The 21,038-nt window shown below is 44.3% G+C and overlaps 1 protein-coding gene across 1 annotated transcript in view; it reads left to right on the forward strand.

Moving 5' to 3' along the window:
* Positions 1-6,533: 6,533 nt before the first annotated feature.
* Positions 6,534-21,038, forward strand: part of LOC115082560 (dynein heavy chain 7, axonemal-like) — a gene marked incomplete at its 3' end in the record, with an annotated part of 54,158 nt that continues 39,653 nt past the window's right edge. Inside the window, exons 1-2 of the mRNA XM_029586776.1 lie at positions 6,534-6,691; positions 8,618-8,816. Coding sequence (XP_029442636.1) covers positions 6,534-6,691; positions 8,618-8,816 — 357 coding nt within the window. The remainder of the gene's footprint in view (positions 6,692-8,617; positions 8,817-21,038) is intronic.

The raw sequence follows: 21,038 nt of genomic DNA on the forward strand, positions 1-21,038 counted from the left end.
TGAATGACCTCCTGCAGTCGATCTCCTGCCGGCGCCATTTTCCGTACGAAAACGATTCGCGGCGGGAAATCGCTCCCTGACCCCCGCTGGACCTCCAGGAACTTTTGGCCCAGCTTGTAGGGGGCCTCCTGACCCCCACGAGACTTGCCAAAAGTCCAGCGGGGGGTCCGGAAGGACCTCCTGCCGTCCAATCGTGTTTGTCTATGGCCGCCGCCATTTTTTCGGCGCCATTTTGGAAAATGGCACCGGCTGAAGACAACAAGATTCAGGAGCAGGAGCCCATTCCGGACCGCTGCCGTTCCGGACTGCCGCTGGACCCGCAGGTTATTTAAGTCATTTGGGGGGGGGTGGGGGGGGGTGGGGGATTTTAATTTAAAGGGTCGGGGGTGGGTTTTAGGGGGTTTTAATGTGCCGGTTTTGCGATTTTTCGATTTTTCGATTTTCATTTCACGATTTTTTCACGATTTTTCACGATATTTTACCCCCCCAAACGGCAACAATACGATTCCCTCCCCCTCCCAGCCGAAATCGATCGTTAAGACGATCGAGGACACGATTCACATCCCTATTCTTCAATCCTATTCCCTCTATTTTCTTCTTCCTTCTTTTTTCTTTCTTTCTTCTCCAGTATCAAGTTTTCTTTCTCCTCTTCTTCTGTCTCTTCTTCTTCCTACCTTTCTTCCCAGTCTCTAGTTCATTCTCATCTTTTCTCCTTCCATTCCTCTTTTCCTAGTCTAGTTTTAATCTCTTCACGCCTTCTCTCACTTTTTTTGTCATTCTGTGGTTTCCTCCCTTTCTCTTTCCTTCCTGCAGTAGATGACTCTAGGCCTGGGAAAGACAACCTGGCAGCTTTGGACTGGAACAGACCTGCTGAAGAGAAGATGGCTTCTGCAGGCTGTGTTGCATTCGTGCCTATTCTCGCCCTTTGTGGCGACTCCCTTCGGCTCAGATGGATAGATGCAGCCGCGGCTTCTCTCCGCCTCTTGGTCCCGGTGTCCCCGGGCTGACTTGATGCTACGGATCCGCCATGTTCCTGATGACGTAAGGGCGCACGCGCGCTCCAGACTTTGTACCAGCAAGGCCGAGAACCCTCGGGGGCGTCCCCCCCGTACTAATGTCATTCGTTTTCAATTTAAAAGGTCTTTTGTTTGCTAACTACAAACGAGTTAGCAAGGAACTCCAATGGGACTTGCTTCGGCAGTCCACGCTACTGCAACTACGCTCTGAGTCAGCAAGGGGAATCTTCTCCACTGCTCGGCCTTTTCAAACTTACCAGGAGTACCTGCTCCTCGGGGGCTCCGCTCTCTCTATTCTGATTTCAGATGGTTTTGGACGGATCCGGTACTCGCTCCTCGAGGGCCTATGTTCCCGAAGACTCAGAAGACTCCTACTGCCTGGAGGTGATCGCAGATGTGAACACAGTGAGTCCTATTACAGACAGGAATTGGTACTCGCTCCACAAGGGCCATTGTTCCTAATTGCTAAGGCTCCCTTCAGTCTAAGACGTTATCGCAGGTATGGAGATTGTGAGTTACCATTACAGATTGCGGATAGGAATCGGTACTCGCTCCACGAGGGCCTATGTTCCTAATTCCTTTCTCATACTCTCTTCTTCCTCAGACGATATCGCATACCTATATCTTATGGATTACTATTACAGATTAACAGATAGGAACCGGTACTCGCTCCACGAAGGTGTACGTTCCTAAATCTCCTAGCCTCTCTTCTATTCCAGAAGCCATCCCATACACAGTTATTGTGAGTTCTATTTCAGACTGCTTACAAGAACCAGTACTCGCCTGCGGCTCCTGCTCCTGAATACTGAGGACTCTCTGTTGCATATTGAAGACACTACAGAGATCTACTATTGTGAGTGTATCATCTATCATTGGTTATGCCCAGCATACCCTGTCTACTCACTACCTATAGTCTCTCCTTACAGCTCAACAACTCAGAGATCATGGTTCCAGTCTCAGAGGGACTTCAGGCCTGCCAGGCATATCAACTCACTACTGCCACCTCTGGTGGTTCTACTTCCAGTCTAATAAAGAACTATCTGTGTTTGTCTCAATACTCCAGCCTAGCCAGTGGTCCCTCTCAGGATCTCCACTTGAGGGCACTGTCAACTGCCATCGGCCCAGGGATTCACTATTTCTACTAAGTGTTATTCCTACACTAGTAAGAGCGGTATCATCATCTACCACTCTGTGGGAGCCAACCCACATCAGACCACCACTCCTCTCTCTGCGGAAGCTGATCCCTATCAAATAGCTATCTCCCCGTGGGAATCACTATCAGACAAAATTAAACTAACAACAGGTGTCCCACAGGGATCAGCCCTGTCGGCAACACTCTTCAACATTTACCTACTGCCAATCTGTCACTTTCTAGCAGGACTAGGAATCACACATTACTTATATGCAGACGATATTCAACTACTGCTACCCATAGTAAACTCCATCAAAGAAACAATGCAACTAGCCAATATGTACCTTGAAATAATCAAACAGCTCCTAAATCAGATGGAATTGGTAATAAACATTGACAAAACTGAATTCTTACACCTTGAATGGAAAAACATTCACCCAACACAAACTACAATCAAAATCAATAATAAGCAAGACATGGAACTAGCAATAAAAGTACGGAATCTAGGGGTTATAGTGGACCCTGAGTTAAGCATGAAACAGCACATCTCACAGAAAATAATAGAAGGATACGGTAAACTAATGACTCTTAGAAGACTGAAACCCCTGCTAACACTAAACAACTTTCGCACAATTCTCCAGGCACTGATATTCGCAAGCACAGACTATTGTAACTCACTATTACTAGGACTACCACAATCTACGCTAAGGCCGCTGCAAATACTACAAAACTCCACTGCGCGAATTTTGACTGGCAAAAAATGAAGGGATCACATAACAGGAACACTTGCCGAACTACATTGGCTCCCAATCGAACAAAGAATACAATACAAGGCTCTATGTATAATTCATAAGCTTATACATGAGGAAAAAGCCGACTGGCTTAACGCAGCATTGCGCGTACATGTCCCACACAGAAATCTAAGATCTGCGAATAAGGCTCTACTAACTGTTCCCTCTGTCAAATCAGCTCGCCTCACTCAAGTAAGGGAAAGAGCATTGTCACTGGCTGGCCCTGTATTATGGAACACCATGCCTCTCGAATTAAGGCTCCAGAGAAATTTGAAAATCTTTAAATCTAACCTGAAAACCTGGCTCTATAAACAAGCTTTCGATAAAGACAAAGAGAAGGAGAAAAACAATTGATTAACATGGACGCACCAAACAAACACATGTTAATGTTAATTTTGTACTGCTGATAAAATGTCATACCAAACTGATTAGCTTAACTTAAACAAATAGCTTATTGTACGTTACTGTTACCGTACTATGATGGTACATGATTAATTTGTAACCTATACCACTCATAATTTTTATCGTGCCTATATGTAAACCATTGTGATGGTTACCCAACTTAACGACGGTATAGAAGAGTTTTTTTAATAAATAAAAATAAATAAATAAATCATACAGTTTGCTGGTTCATCTTCTATAGGAACAAAGCATAACAGTTGCTACTCCTTCCCTCTGGAAGAGCAGAGCACTAACAGATTGCTACTTCCTTAGTAAGATCCGTACAGAGTGCTACTACGCCCCTTGGCGGGGTGATCGCTTATAGCTTGTTAACTCTTCCTTCTGTGGAAGTATCCAGCATCCAGATTCATAACAGATTACTAACTCCTCCCCTCTGGGGGAGCAGATCTATAACAGATTGCTAACTCCTCCCCTCTTGGGAGCTGGCCTCTAACAGATTGCTAACTCCTCCCCTCTGGGGAGCTGGTCTCTAACAGATTGCTAACTCCTCCCCTCTGGGGAGCTGGCCCCTAACAGACTGCTAACTCCTCCTCTCTGGGGAGCTGGTCTCTAACAGACTGGAGGGAGCTAACCATTGTGGTCCAAAGTATTTTTATTTATTTATTTATTTAGTCAGATGTATATACCAACATTCAAATTCATTTCACGTCGGTTAACAATGACAAAATTTAACGTAATAAAACAGAAATGCAAACAACCTAACAATACAGCAACATCAATATTATATTAAAACACAATTCTCTATCTTTAACCAGAAAACTCTGAAATAACATATATTAATCAGAGTATTAAAATTGTTACTTATTCATAGGACTAAACTTAAATAACTCCTAATAAATTACAGTAGCATAACATTTTTAATAAAACTAAACAACCTAAAATAGGATAAAATAACTAATATAACTTAACAATAAAATAGTGTTCATATACTAAAATTAGTAAATAAATGAATAGTCCAGGCAGGAAATCTGGAAGATATCAGTTAGCTTGATTGAACGCCTGTTCAAATAGCCAGGATTTTATCAGTTTCCTAAAACTATTAATATTTGCCTCTGTGCGGATATTGACAGGGAGTGAATTCCACATCATAGGCCCTGCCAGGGACAGCGATCTTTCCCTCACTGAACCAAGATGGGCTAATTTTGGAGATGGTATTGTCAGTAGGGCTTGCCCAAGTGATCTCAAGTTACGGGTTGGGACATGAATGTGAAGTGATGCATTCAACCATTCCGTATTATTACCATATACAGCTTTATGAATTAGAGTAAGACATTTATACTTAATTCGGAACTGTATTGGCAACCAGTGCAAATTCATTAAAACAGGAGAAACATGATCAAATTTCTTAGTATTGGATAGAAGCCGTGCTGCGGCATTTTGCAATAGCTGCAGAAGTCGAATGGTAGATATAGACACACCTAATAATAGGGCGTTACAATAATCTAGTTTCGGTAAAATCAAGGCCTGCAAAACAATCCAAAAATCGTTTGCATGTAAAAGCGGCTTCATTTTTTTTTAATTTGTAGTTTATAAAAGCCATCTCTCGTGATAGCTTTTATTGACGCTTTCATATTTAACTCTGTGTCAAGAACACAGCCCAAGTCTCTTGCTTCTCATCGAATGTTGTATGAAGAAGGAGTACAAGCTAAAATGTCTGACTCTATTTTTTCTGTAACTTTATTAGTGATAAGCACTATTTCAGTTTTAGTATTGTTGAGTGCTAATGACATATGTGTGAGAAGCTGTTAAATAGATTTGTGGTAAATGTCCCATAGTTTCAATGTAGACTGGAGAGAATCTTTAATAGGTAATAAAATTTGGACATCATCAGCGAATAAAAAATGTACTAGGCCAAGACCCACTAGGAACCTACAAAGAGGAGCCATAAAGATGTTAAACAGGGTTGGGGACAAGGAAGAGCCCTGAGGAACTCCTGTATTAAGGTCCACTCTATCGGATTCTTCTGTTCCCAATTTGACTGTAAATGATCTATTCGTAAGATAAGATCTAAACCAGGCCAAAGTTGTATCTGCAAGGCCAATTTCTTGGAGTCCTATGAGGAGAGCGTCATGATTAACAGTATCAAATGCCGCTGAGATATCTAAGAGAATTAAAAGATAAGATGTGTTCTGGTCAAAACCTCTTTGAATGATGTAGGATTGCTAAAGAGGAGCTGGCCACTGTGGATGGGAGTAGACCTGCGGGATAATTGCTGGTCACTGCAGGTCAAAGTGATTCCATAGAAGTAAGCAGATTGCTCTGAGCCAGAGCAAACCAATGGATGTGAGCTGTTCGCTATGGACTAGAGTGGGCCCATGGAAGGAAGCTGCCAATTGTAGGTAGGCGTGATCGATACTAAAGGGGGTGAAGGCAGTTTATTGTGATTCTGCAGCAAGGGGAAAAGTCTGCAGCAGCTGCTATAGCAACTGCCATAGGCACAGAATGGGGAAAAGTTCGTTCTGAATGGGGCCCATTATTTTCAAATGTCTGCAGCAGGTAACTGCAAAGTTCACAGGTACTTTTAGCTGTAGACTTTGTACCAGTTTTCAAAATGAAAATATGTGCAGACTTTCCTTTTGAGAATTGCCTAGGGAAAATGTATGCACCTGCCTTTTTGGCCAACATTTCTTCCCTACAAATCGATGTACGTTGTTGCATTCCCTGCCCTACCCGCACTCCCAGGTTTGCCTCTGCACCATTTGGGGAAAAGTATTTGCATTGTATAACAATGCATATACTTATACCTGGGGAGAGGATGGGCAATTCTCAAAAATCCTTTTTATATGGGTAAATAACCATGTATCCAAATAAATGACATTGGAAAATTGCTCTCCAAATGTTTGTTGCTGTGTTAATCCCAGGAAAGATAGGACACTTGGGATGTTGTGGTCTCTGTTATTGGATCAACCACAAAGAAATTCTTGTAATGAGGCAATGGAAAACTGCAATCCAACAAAACATTTATAAAACTGTGCTTTACATTTTTATGCATTTGAATACAGTTCTAGGCAAAGTGCACTGAAGGTGCCTTGATGATCACTTCCTTTTGAGGATGGCAAACAAGGCACACAATAACGATTTATTATTCTTTTTCAGGATAAGCATGTTCTGGCAGTGGTATCTATAGAAAAAATGTTGGAAAAACTGAAAAAGTCAAATGAACTCCTAGAACTAATTCTTAAGGGTCTTAATGACTACCTGGAAAAGAAACGTCTCTTCTTCCCCAGATTCTTCTTTTTGTCTAATGATGAGCTTCTTGAGATTCTTTCAGAGACAAAAGACCCTACAAGGTAATGCTTTTAAGAATCTTGAAAATTTTGAGATGAATTTTCAAAAGATGCAGAGGCAAAAAAATAACATATATGCGTGTAAAATAGCATAAACGTGAGAAATGGAATTTTAAAAACCGCAACATACATGCATATATCAGGCACCATCAGTAAACTTGTGCACGTAAAAAAGGGGTGGGCCAGGAGTGTTCTGAAGAAGGGGCCAACAGTTGCATGCATAAAGGTAGATTACACTGGGCAACAATGAAAGTGTTACTGACCTAAAAAGGTCCTACTCTGTAGTATCTTGATGTGCTGAACACAAATATGACCATGAAAAGTTTTTATTGGCTCTCGTTTTGAAGATATTTAATATAGTTCACTTTCTATGTTTAGTCATGTAAATTTATCCAGTAGGACTGTAAATAAGCCTAGAATGATGTAATATTGCATCATATTGCATAATACCATCATGCACACATCATCCAGAGTTTATTACATCATTTTCTGATGCAATGCAGTTCTACTGCCATGCTGCAGCTGAGTAAGCTGATGTCAGCAGTGTACTATATGAAGCCCAGTCAGAAAGGGTGAGCATTTGAAATATTCATGCTGGCTGACTACTGCTGGACACTCCGCAGAGATGCTCCCGAACAGGTGTACAAGAGACAAGCAAAGAAATCTAAGACGTAGTCTATGACTTCATTTTTCAAACGGTATTAACCGTAGGTCTCCTACTATTGGCATTAGGGATGTGAATCATTTTTTGACGATTTAAAATATCGTCCGATATATTTTAAATCGTCAAAAATCATTAGAGGTGATATACAATAGGAATTCCCCCGATTTATCGTCAAAAATCGTAAATCGGAGGAAGGGGGAGGGTGGGAAAACCGGCACACTAAAACAACCCTAAAACCTACCCCGACCCTTTAAAATAAATCCCCCACCCTCCCGAACCCCCCCCAAAATGTCTTAAATTACCTGAGGTCCAGTGGGGGGGTCCCGGTGTGATCTTCCACTCTCGGGCCACGGGTGCATTAATAGAAATGGTTCCTGTCCCCCAACGTCACGAGCGCAGGAGATCGCTCCGGGACCCCTGCTGGACCCCCAGGGACTTTTGGCCAGCTTGGGGGGGCCTCCTGACCCTCACAAGACTTGCCAAAAGTCCAGCGGGGGTCCGGAAGCGACCTCCTGCACTCGAATCGTATTTGCCGTATTGCAAAATGGCGCTGGCCGTTCCTTTTGGGTGCAACGAGGGTCCCGGAGCGAACGCGCGGGGAATCACGTGACGCCGCGTCACTCCGACGTGACGCCGACATCACGTGCTCCTCGCAAAGGAGTTCAGAAATGGCGTCCTGACTCCCCGCTGGACTACCAGGGAGTTTTGGTAAGTCTTGGGGGGGGGGGGATTAAGGAGGGTGAGGGGTTTAAATTTTTATTTAGGATCAACAATCGCGATTTCCAACGTATTCAACATAGCTATGTTGAATAAGTTGGAAATCCGATCGTTTTCGCCTCATCACTTTTTTAAGTTAAAAAACAAAAATAAGTTGCGTTTTACATTTAAGTTCAAAACGAATGCACACCCCTAGTAAATGATTGTAAACATCCAAAAGTTAAAAAGTGAAGGGGTGGGCTAAAGAGCTGGGGGGAGGGTCTTCATGATTTTGTGAAATTGAGAAATAAAAAACATTTTGTACTTTGACTGTGATGGTTTAAGAGACTCTCACACAATCTTAATATAGGCAACACAAAGGAAATTAGAAGTCAGTTTGTCCTCTCTGAATCCAAAATGTACATGTAAGTATCTAGAGTGCTATGGAAATGGTTACTTTTAAAGTGAGGTTTGAAAAGACTGGCTCAGAATGGAGCCATTGTTTTTAAACTTTTGCAATTGATAATGTAAATAATTTTTAATATACATTTCTATATTTTCTTCTGCAGGGTGCAGCCTCACTTGAAAAAGTGTTTTGAGGGAATTGCTCAAGTTGAATTCACAGATGTTTTAGATATTACTCATATGAAAAGTAGTGAGGGAGAAGTGGTGGAACTCACAGAAACAATCTCAACATCTAAAGCTAGAGGACAAGTGGAAAAGTGGTTGGTTGAATTGGAAAGAGCCATGTTAAATTCTGTTCACAAGGTAATTTATTTAGCAATTGTGCATTTATGTTTAAATTGGAAATAATCTGCAAAAACAACAGATTTCATGTTGCTAAATCAACTATAGAAAGGAAAACACTGAAACAATTTTTAAAAGTGAGCATGATTTGAGCAAACAAATTTTGTGCCTGTTCGGCACCTTCTTCTTTAGTCATAATAAGATAAGTTTAGATACTGAAAGGTCCATATTCAGAGGCATTTCGCTGAATAATGTACAAGTAATTAGGCTAAATGCCAACTTTTGAATATTTTGGATACCTATCTGGCTAAATTTTATTGAGAGTTTGATCAGTCCCTTGTAGGCCACTACCAGACATATAGTGAATTCACTAATACATTTAAAGGACGTTAATTAGACACATTCCTACTCCCATAGCAACCTAAAACTTAACTAGGAACTGAACAAAATTGAGATGAAGGCAGCAGCACAGCAGCAAGAGGGGGGCTTCCCAGTCTTTTGCATCGAGTGTCACATGTATGATTTTTTACCCGCCGGTGAGAAGTTGTACATGTGCATGCGATGCAAAGAGCTTCTGGCTCTCAGAGAATGAGTCCGATCTCTGGAGTCTAGAGTGGTAGACCTGGAGGAGCTGAGGCAGACAGAGAGGTATATAGATGAGACCTTTAGGGACATATTAGCCAAGAATTATAACTAACCTAAAATTATAACTATTGGCATAAAATTATAACTAACCTAAAATTCAGCTATCCCATATTATTTCTTACCTTCTCCAGGTTCGACCCCTCTCCATTTGTATTTTTCTTACTGCTAATCCATACCCCCACACTGTCATTCAATTTCTGATTTTTTGACTTTAATGTGACTTTGGTTTTGCCTTGGACAGTTAATTTACTCCTGCGTAATCCTTGAATATTAATATTTTATGGTTATTATAGTTAATGAAGTTGGCCTTTTTCCCTTGAAACCCAATGTTTCTGTAAAGCCTGTGGCTGTTAAATGTTTTAATGTTTAAACTGTTATATGTAAAACCTGTTGCTAATTTATTGTTTCACTGTAAACCGAGGTGATGTATATCTATACGTACCGCGGTATAAAAGAATCTATAAATAAATAAATAAATAAATAAGACCCAACTTCAGACTAGCAGCCCTGGTGCTTCCTTGGAGGAAAAAGGTCTCATGATTGGAGAGCATCAACCTGGTGCAGCAGGAAAGGATCCTGTAGCAAGGACCTGCTCTCCAGGTGATGCATTGTTCTTTCACACCGAGGATATCTCCCCAAGGCCTACTGCCCAGGAGGGAAGGGTTAGGTCGGCCATCATAGTTGGTGATTCGATTATTAGGAATGTAGATAGCTGGGTGGCTGGTGGGCGTCAGGATCGCCTGGTAACATGCCTAACTGGTGCGAAGGTGGCGGACCTCACACGTCACCTAGATAGGATTTTAGACAGTGCTGGGGAGGAGCCGGCTGTCGTGGTACATGTGGGCACCAACGACATAGGAAAATGTGGGAGGGAGGTTCTGGAAGCCAAATTTAGGCTCTTAGGTAGAAATCTTAAATCCAGAACCTCCAGGGGCAGAGTTAGAATCTATAATACATCATCCCGCCACGGGGAGGCTTTGGCAATCTGTAATAAGTCCGCCAGGGAGTTAGCAATGTGTTATGGATCACCCTGTCAAGGGGAAGAGCTAACAATTGTAATACTCCGTAGGCGGAGTTAGTGTTCTGTAGTGGGTTGGGTTCCCACAGAGTGGCAGTCGTATAATTCCGCTCTAGTAGTGTAACGGATGAACACTTGAGGTAAATTGGTGAATCCCTGGGCCGATGGCAGATGACAGCGCCCTCAAGAGGATATCCTGAGAGGAACCACTGGCTAGGCTGGAGTATGGAGACAAACACAGTTCTTTATTAGACAGGAAGTAGAACCACCAGAGGTGGCAGTAGTGAGCTGATGTGCCCGTCAGGGCTGAAGTCCCTCAGGTACTGGAACTGTGGTCTCTGGGTTGCTGAGCTGTAGAGAGAGACTATAGGTAGTGAGTAGACAGGGTATGCTGGATACATAACCAGTAGTAGATGATACACTCACAATTGTTGATATCTGTAATGGCTTCTATGCAACAGAGAGCCTTCAGTATATTCAGGAACAGGAGCCGTAGGCGAGGGCTGGTTCCTACATGCAGTCTGGAATGAGAACTCACAACATCTGTTTACAAGATGGCTTGTGGAATAGAAGAATGTCTTTGGAGGGTTTTAGGAACATAGGACCTCGTGGAGCGAGTACCGGTTCCTATCTGCAATCTATAATAGCAATGCACAAGATATAGGTATATGATAACTTCTGATAAAGAAGAGAGTTTGAAAAAGGATTTAGGAACATAAGCCCTCGTGGAGCAAGTACCGGTTCCTATATGCAATCTGTAATAATGACTCACGATCTCCGTACCTGCGATAATGTCTTAGATAGAAGAGAGTCTTTGGAGATTAGGAACATAGGCCCTCGTGGAGTGAGTACTGGTTCCTATCTGGAATAGAACTCACTGTGTTCACGTCTGCGATTGCTTCCAGGTAGTAAGGAGTCTTCTGAGCATTCAGGGACATAGGCCCTCGAGGAGCGAGTACTGGATCCCGTCTTAGTAATCTGAAATCAAGAAGAGAGAGCGGGGCCCCCGAGGAGTGGGTACCCCTAGGTAAGGTGGTGGAGGCAGAGCAGCGGAGGATGAAGCGGGTCGGAATGATCCCCACAATCAAACCCCTTGCTAACTCGATTCGTAGCTGCAAGCAAAGACCTTTTAAAGTGGAAGTGGATGATGTCACTACGGGGGGATGCTCCCAAGGTTCGCGCTCTTGCCGGTACAAACTCTGGAGTGCGCGCGCCCTTATGTCATCAGGAACATGGCGGATCCGCAGCATCAGGCCAGCCCGGGGATTCCAGGAAGTACGGCGAGGAGAAACCGCAACAGCATCTGTCCGTCAGACCCGAAGGGAATTGCCTCTAAGGTAGAGAGGGTGGAGCGAGGGCGAGAACAGCACGAACGCAACACCAAGAAAGAGATCTAGGCGTCATAGTGGAAAACACATTGAAATCGTCGGTTCAGTGTGCTGCGGCAGTCAAAAAAACAAACAGAATGTTGGGAATTATTAGAAAGGGAATGGTGAATAAAACAGAAAATGTCATACTGCCTCTGTATCGCTCCATGGTGAGAACGCACCTTGAATACTGTGTACAATTCTGGTTGCCGAATCTCAAAAAAGATATAATTGCGATGGAGAAGGTACAGAGAAGGGCTACCAAAATGATAAGGGGAATGGGACAGCTCCCCTATGAGGAAAGACTAAAGAGGTTAGGCCTTTTCAGCTTAGAGAAGAGATGGCTGAGGGGGGATATGATAGAGGTGTTTAAAATCATGAGAGGTCTAGAACGGGTAGATGTTAATCGGTTATTTACTCTTTCGGATAATAGAAAGACTAGGGGACACTCCATGAAGTTAGCGTGTGGCACATTTAAAAATCGGAGAAAGTTCTTTTTCACTTAGCGCACAATTAAACTCTGGAATTTGTTGCCAGAGGATGTGGTTAGTGCAGTTAGTATAGCTGTGTTTAAAAAAGGATTGGATAAGTTCTTGGAGGAGAAGTCTATTAATTGAGTTGACTTAGAAAATAGCCACTGCTATTACTAGCAACGGTAACATGGAATAGACTTAGTTTTTGGGTACTTGCCAGGTTCTTGTGGCCTGGATTGGCCACTGTTGGAAACAGGATTCTGGGCTTGATGGACCCTTGGTCTGACCCAGTATGGCATGTTCTTATGTTCTTAAATTTTAGCTGGACATCTAATTATCTGGCTTAAATTAAGCCAGATAATGTAGGGGCATTCTAGGCCTTAGTTTGGATTTCAGGTTCATTGATGGATATTGTGAAGGATCACGGGTTGAAGACACCCTCTGGCTTCCACTGACCCCTGGATCTACCTCCTGCGAGGTTGTTGCACCCTGCAGGACTTGGTACCCGAATGAAGTCCTCCGACCCTGACGTGGTCTCAAGGTGCTCCCACGCTTTAAGCCCAGGCTGTAACATCCATGCAGCAAGTCCAAGCAAACTCCCCGCAAAGTAAACACAAGCAAGTTTGTATCCGAAAGCAGCCTTTTATAGTTCCCAAATGCAAATTCACCCCCAACACTGTCCCAGTGCTCTCGGTTCCTCGGGGCAAGAACACAAATGCCTGGCTTCCTGCCAGCACAAAATCATCCCTGCTTGGGAGTAGCACAACTCGCCCCAACTCCCCTCAGATGTGCTGCAGGCCATGGTCCTCCCAGTCCTTAACTTAAAAGCACAACCTGACTCCAGGCTTAAACAGAACAGTCCCACACACTTCAGAGTAATCCTTCACTTACTCTGTTTCCATGTTGATGTCCTGAGCTTCCTCTGCAGAGACCTCCAACTCCATAGCCTCCTCCTCGTCTGAGGAGCTAAGCTTTTCTTCCAGCTCCCCCTCATCCGTAATCATTGGGACAGGTGTATGCCTTTCCCTGGTGCCCTGCTCAGCTGCATAATCAAGCCTCTCCTGTCCCCATTGGTTCAGCTGAGGCTCAAAGAACCTGGGACGTATAGTTTTTGTTTGGCTCGCAGGCAGCTTCGGCTGTCTGGCTCTACTCCAGGCCCTCCCAGAAGTGATCTGGACCGGGCTTTCTTCCCGTAAGACAGCCTGCAGTTCATCACAATATTTAATTCTAAATCTTCTTTCTTATGCGTACTCACCCGCGGCGTCGGGTGGGCCCGGAGGCTCCTGCAAGAGCAGGGAGCCTCCTCCAGCATTCTTCCTGCGGCCTTGGCCGCTGCCCAGGCCGGCCGCGGAGCCCAGCAGGGCTGAGCTGACTCCTCCCCCTTCCTGGCTGCCTTAGAGCCACGCGCGCGGCTGAAGACAAGATTTAAAGGGGCCACAACAGGAAATGGTCATGGCTCCCTTCTGAGACTCCTCCCTCTTGTTAGGTATTTAAGGCAAGGTCTGCTTCTCAGACCTTGCCTTGGTATTGGCTTCTGGTTCTGGATTCTACGCTGGTGTTCCTGGTCTCCGTTCCTGGTCTTCGTCCTGCTTCTGTTCTTCTTCCTTGTTGGATTGATTCTTGGCTTCTGACCCCTGGACCGGCTTTCGTTCTTCATTTGGCTTGACCTTGGACTGGCTGCGGACCCTTCTCCTGGCTTACTACTGGACTGGCTGCGGATCCTTCTCCTGGCTTGCTTCTGGACTGGCTGTGGATCCTTTTCCTGGCTTGCTTCTGGACTGGCTGCGGACCCTTCTCCTCGCTTCGACCCTCGGAACGGCTTTCGACTACTCTTCGGCTTCGACTCCTGTACTGACTCAACCTGCTGGAGGCGCCAGCTGTCTGGAATCTATGGCTTGCAGGAGGCACCTGCATCCAGACCAATCTTCAGTCCCGAGGGAGTCTCCTAAGTCCCAGCGGCCGGGTTCCTTCGGGCTCCTCCTGGGGGAACCGTGAACTTCCAGGGCGAAGTCTTGTACTCGACTGGCGAACCTTCAAGCCTTGCCCTCCGACGGTAGGGACCAGAGAGGGTTAACTCCCTCTTTGGCAGTGCTAACCTTACCTTGGAACAGGGGTCCACTTCCGGATTTGTAACAACTAGGGAGTTAACAGAAAGGAGTAAATTTACAATCTATTCTTCAGGCTAAATTTTCGTTCCTGTCAGTTGTCAAAGCTAAAAAGCACTGCTTTGATTGCCACTTACTCCTAAAGCTGTTTCTGCCAGCAGAAATCATTTACTTCCAGAAATTATTGGATGTGATGTTGTTCCAAGGTGACATTGCTCTTTTTCAAATCTGTGAGATCTTTCCATCTTGCCTCAAAACAGTTGGTTTGATGGAACTATGTGTGTATATCTATCTATCTATCTATCTATGGGCATGGTTTGAAACTATGATGGTAACTTTCAAATAGTTGCGCAGGCACAAATGCGCATGCATTTGTTGACCCGCGTGCACATACACGTCCATTTTTTTAACATTCATGTGTATATGCGTGATTATAAAATAGGCTGGATGTGCGTACATGTGCATGCAATTTTAAATGGACATGCGCATGTGCGTGCAAATGCCATGTCTACTGCATAAGTGGGGGAATTTTGCACTGGACGCACACTGACGCCATAGCTTCTTTTCCCAGTTCATTTCCAGTTTACCCTGTTAAGGGATAGGATTTCTAAATCCCCCTAGTTTAATAGCTTCCATTCCCCCTGTTAGCCCCCTTAAAACTCCACTGACTAGCATAGATTCTTTTGTTTCATACTTATACGCCATCCATAGCAGAAGTAAATTTACACCAGGGGACCCTGGAACATGCAAGAATGCATAAGTATTTACGTGCTGTGATGGTCACTATATATCCCAGGAGAGGTTGGGTGAGGAAACCAGTGGGGGAATTTGGGCAAGAAAGAAAACCTGGGTGTAACCTTCAAAATCAGAAAAGCCCCAGGTTAGGAGAAAATTTATTTCACTGAGAACTGGGGAAGGGGTAGGATTGGAGAACAAAGAGGGAGGGACTTCACAGCCTTCATCCTAGCAAGGGGAAGGGGACACCCAAGTGGATTGGGATGAGAAAGGGAAGTGGCCTGCAGAAGGGTCCAGCAGGAAAAGGAAGGAGGATTACTAGAGGCAGAGGGAGACATGGGGGAGATGGAGGTAGATGTGTTGGAGAATCCAGAGCCAGAGCTAGAGGCAGGACCGGAGCCAATGCCGATGGAGGTGGGAGATGAATGGTGGAAACCCCCTCTAGGAGACCTGATTGCTAATACCATACAGGTTAGAGTCCAGTAGAAGGAACTACTGTGGGTGTTAGTAGAGGCCGCCAATGAAGAGTAGGTGACTCGCCAGAATGATGGCTACTGCCTGGAGACAATACCCTTATTCAATAAACATACACATGGTTACTGTGACTCCAACATCACTCTAAGCTTCAACAGCAAGAGGAAATTTGGAAAAAAGGATTTGCACTCACAAAGACGGGAGTAGCTGGCTTGTTACGGCGGTTACTACCCCAAACCAAATATCCAAATTACTACCTCCACCTTCCTCTATTCCTGATGCCTTTCAACTAGCTTGATCACTCCATTCTTATACTTCACTTTCAATGCATATCCAGCATAGTTCTCTGCTTCAACAGCAGGGGAGAAGAAAAACTGTTACTTCACACATCCAGCAGAGCTCTCTGCTTAAACGGCAGGGGAGAAGAAAAACTGATTCTTCACGCATATCCAGCATAACTTCAACGGCAGGGGAGAAGAAAAAAGGATTCACACTCACAAAGCGGGGAGTAGCTGGCTTGTTACGGTGGTTACTACCCCAAACCAAATGTGCCTGATACTTCACTTTCGATGCATATCCAGCATAGCTCTCTGCTTCAACAGCAGGGGAAAAGAAAAACTGATACTTCACGCATATCCAGCATAACTTCAACGGCAGGGGAGAAGAAAAAAGGATTCACACTCACAAAGCGGGGAGTAGCTGGCTTGTTACGGCGGTTACTACCCCAAACCAAATGTGCCTGATACTTCACTTTCGATGCATATCCAGCATAGCTCTCTGCTTCAACGGCAGGGGAGAAGAAAAAACTGATACCTCACGCATATCCAGCATAGCTCCCTGCTTCAACGGCAGGGGAGAAGATAAACAACCAATAAGGGCTGTATAACATAATCTGGGTAAAAACAAATAAGCATGGGTGTAGCTTGCTTATTGCGGCGGTTACTACCCCTACTACCTCTAACTAATCAAGCTAGATATTTCACTTGGATGCAGCTCCATCACCGCTCTCTACATTAATGGCGGGGGTAGAAGGGAATTAGAACCAAGAGCTAAGAGAAACAGATAAGTATGAGAGAAAAAATGAGGGAAGCTTGCTGGGCAGACTGGATGGGCCATTTGGTCTTCTTCTGCCGTCATTTCTATGTTTCTATGTTTCTATATGTCTCCCTCTACAAGCTACGGTGGGTGGTAGCAGTAAGGGCTTGGTTTCCCTCAAACCAAGCGCACAAGCATCAGAAGCAGTGCTTGAAAAGACTCTTCTGGTCTTAGCCAGAGACTGTGCTTAAAACAGACAGGGTTAAACCCAGTGGCAGAAGCCAGAGACTGAGCTTAATACAGACAGGGTTAAGCCTGGTGGCAAAAGCAAGTTGATTCTCTACATGAACTGTGATTTTGACTTTTGAGAAGGCCAGACCTATTTTCAGAAGGCCTTCCATAAACTGGAATGTTATGGTAGATGTTATTGGAAGTATTTGATTCCCAGTCTTTAAGCTCCCTGAAGGATGAATGCATCTGCTCAAGCACGGGCTGTGTTTTGAGGGTTTTTTTTTTTTTTTTTTTATCTACTCGACATGCTTTCCAGCCTTAACATGAACCAAATTATAAACAACCCCACTCACAAAACAGGTAACATACTAGATCTAATTTTCACCAACCAATACATTTCTGATCCCATAACATCTATTAAACCTGTTCCTTGGTCTGATCACCACCTTATTAAATGCCATGCTCAAATCAACACCAACAAAATACCTGAATACAACACACCATTGTCCTTCAAATACAGACCCCCCTTCCAACTTAATTCACTCAAACAAGAACTAGGAAAACAATTTATTAATCTGGACTTATCAAATATTCATAATGCAACCCAGTCTTGGTTTCATCTTACAAAACAAACTAGAGATGTGAATCGTGTCCTCGATCGTCTTAACGATCGATTTCGGCTGGGAGGGGGAGGGAATCGTATCGTCGCCGTTTGGGTGTTTAGAGTATCGTTAAAATCGTTAAAATCGTGAACCGGCACACTAAACCCCCCTAAAACCCACCCCCGACCCTTTAAATTAAATCCCCCACCCTCCCCAAATGCCTTAAATTACCTGGGGGTCCAGCGGCACACTAAAACCCCCTAAAACCCACCCCCGGCACACAAAAATCCACCCCGACCCTTTAAATTAAATCCCCCACCCCAAATGCCTTAAATTACCTGGGGGTCCGTAGCGGCGGTCCGTAGCTTAAATTACACCCGGGTCCGTAGCTAAATCGGGGGAAGGGGAGAGCAGGAAATCCGGCACACTAAATCGTGGTGTCTTCAGCCGGCGCCATTTTGCAAAATGGCCGCCGCAAAATGGCAGCGGCCATAGACCAATACGATTCGACGCAGGAGGTTGTTCCGGACCCCCGCTGGACTTTTGGCAAGTCTTGTGGGGGTCAGGAGGCCCCCCCAAGCTGGCCAAAAGTTCCTGGGGGTCCAGCGGGGGCCCTGGAGCGATCTCCTGCCGCGAATCGTTTCCGTACGGAAAATGGCGCCGGCCATACGCGTATGGCCAGCACCATTTTCCGTACGGAAAATGGCGCCGGCAGGAGATCGACTGCAGGAGGTCGTTCAGGGGGGTTCCGGAACCCTCGCTGAAAGACCTCCTGCAGTCGATCTCCTGCCGGCGCCATTTTCCGTACGGAAACGATTCGCAGCAGGAGATCGCTCCCGGGCCCCCGCTGGACCCCCAGGAACTTTTGGCCAGCTTGGGGGGGCCTCCTGACCCCCACAAGACTTGCCAAAAGTCCAGCGGGGGTCCGGAACAACCTCCTGCGTCGAATCGTATTGGTCTATGGCCGCCGCCATTTTGCGGTGGCCATTTTGCAAAATGGCGCCGGCTGAAGACACCACGATTTAGTGTGCCGGATTTCCTGCTCTCCCCCTTCCCCCGATTTAGCTACGGACCCGGGGGTAATTTAAGCTACGGACCGCCACTACGGACCCCCAGGAAATTTAAGGCATTTGGGGTGGGGGATTTAATTTAAAGGGTCGGGGTGGGTTTTAGTGTGCCGGGGGTGGGTTTTAGGGGGTTTTAGTGTGCCGCTGGACCCCCAGGTAATTTAAGGCCTTTGGGGAGGGTGGGGGATTTAATTTAAAGGGTCGGGGGTGGGTTTTAGGGGGTTTTAGTGTGCCGGTGGTGGGTTTTAGGGTGTTTTAGTGTGCCGCTGGACCCCCAGGTAATTTAAGGCATTTGGGGGGGGGGGTTCGGGAGGGGGGGGGGTTTAATTTAAAGGGTCGGGGGTGGGTTTTAGGGGGTTTTAGTGTGCCGGTTTTCCTGCCCTCCCCCTTCCCCCGATTTACAATTTTTTGACGATAAATCGGGGGAATTGGTATTGTATCGTGGCCCTAACGATTTTTGACGATTTAAAATATATCGGACGATATTTTAAATCGTCAAAAAACGATTCACATCCCTAAAACAAACTGCAAATAACATAAATCCAGAGAAAACAAAACTTATCACACTTAATAGAGCTAAAAGCAACCTTTGGTTCAACTCTGATCTCTCGACTTTGAAATCTACCCTCAGAAAACTAGAAAAAGAATGGCGCAAAAACAAATGCCAAGTAACACTTCAAAGATATCACACAAAACTCGCAGATTACAAGAAAGCAATACTAAATGCCAAACATGAATACTATAGTCTAAAGATCAAAAACACCACAAACAAAGCCAACTCCCTCTTCAACATCGTAAAGAACCTAACAGAAAACAACAACAAAAGCATCCCTTCCTCCAACGCAAATAATCTAAGCCAAGACCTGGCAAAATTCTTTAAAAATAAAATTGACAAAATCTCAGACTCTTTTAACAACATTCCTACTTATGAAGCACCTCACAATACATCTTTAACACCTACTTGGTCTAACTTTGAACCAATTTCCAGCATTAAATTAGAAAAAATGCTTCAAAAAAATCCTGCTCGACATGATCTTGATACGATTCCTACCCGAATTCTAAAGGAAATATCACATATTATTTCTCCTACGTTGGCTGCAATTATAAACAAGTCACTCGAAGAGGGCCTTCTCCCAACCAACCTAAAAACTGCTACTATTACTCCTATCCCAAAGAAAAAGAACCTAGATCCTAAAGATCTGAATAATTATCGCCCAATCTCCAACCTTCCTTTACTTGCCAAGTTGACTGAAAAAGCCGCCCTGCTTCAACTAAATGAACATCTTGAGAGCAACAATATTCTTCACCCTGCACAACACGGCTTCAGAAAGCATCGCAGTACTGAAACCCTTCTGATAAATTTAACTAACAAAATAACTAGAGACTTGGACAACAAACTAAGGGGGTCATTTTTCAAAATGCGGTAAGGCGTTTTCGCATGCGTTAAGGGCTTATCGCATGCGAAAAGCCCTGTTTTCGCATGAAACCGTTGCAATTACTGCAGAATGCCACTGCACGAGTACTCACTGGCAGGAGGAAACATGATCACATATCACCAACCCTAAAAAACCTACATTGGCTACCAATTTCACAAAGAATTAAATACAAGACTCTAGCCATTCTGCACAACGAAATTTACAAAGACAACATTTCTTCCCTAGATAATATGATTGCAATTCACAAATCACTCCGTTCTACAAGGACTACTGACAAATTGCAATTAATCATTCCCCCCCTATCATCTGCAAAACTATCTATTACTAGAAACAGAGCCTTCTCCATAGCAGGTCCTAAAGAATGGAACTCTATTCCACTTTACCTAAGTTCTATCAGAGACTCCAAATCATTCAAAAAAGAACTCAAAACATGGTTGTTTAGACAATCATTCACAGACTAATCTGTATTTCCTTTATCTCTAACTGTTATCTCATACCTTCCTTACTAAGAATCATCTAAATTGATTTGTAAATTGTTTCCTGCTAATATGTTATACTCTGCCTCTGCCGAGATGTTAACTATCCACTTAGTTGTACTTGCGTTATAACTTGTTCTATGTATGAAGTTGTTTTCGTTCTCTGTAAACCGGAGTGAAGGCACTCAGCTATACTTCGGTATAAAAAAGATTCTAAATAAAAATAAATAAAAATAAATATAGAAGAATCCTGCAGAGGAGAATTATTTATGAAGCATTGGCTGTGTTGGGGAATATTACAACCTACTCTCAATCTGTGGAAAGTCGGAAAGGACGACACTGCACATTTCTTGGCCAGGCCCCGTCATGCCCACACCATGCCTGCTCCTTTTTAGAAACTTTTCACTTGTCGTTGACCCCGGGTGCCCCAGAGAAACTGATCCCTCCATCTGCAGAATCTGAAGTGGATGTGAATGCTTCTTTACAAGACTCTTTTTCCCAGAATGCAGAGAAAACTGGAGGGACATTGCAACAGTTAAAAGGAAGTGATGTTCAATTATGTGTGTGGGTAGTAACGAG

The sequence above is a fragment of the Rhinatrema bivittatum genome, unplaced genomic scaffold (genome assembly GCF_901001135.1).
Source record: "Rhinatrema bivittatum unplaced genomic scaffold, aRhiBiv1.1, whole genome shotgun sequence".
In the NCBI taxonomy this organism is placed as follows: domain Eukaryota; kingdom Metazoa; phylum Chordata; class Amphibia; order Gymnophiona; family Rhinatrematidae; genus Rhinatrema; species Rhinatrema bivittatum.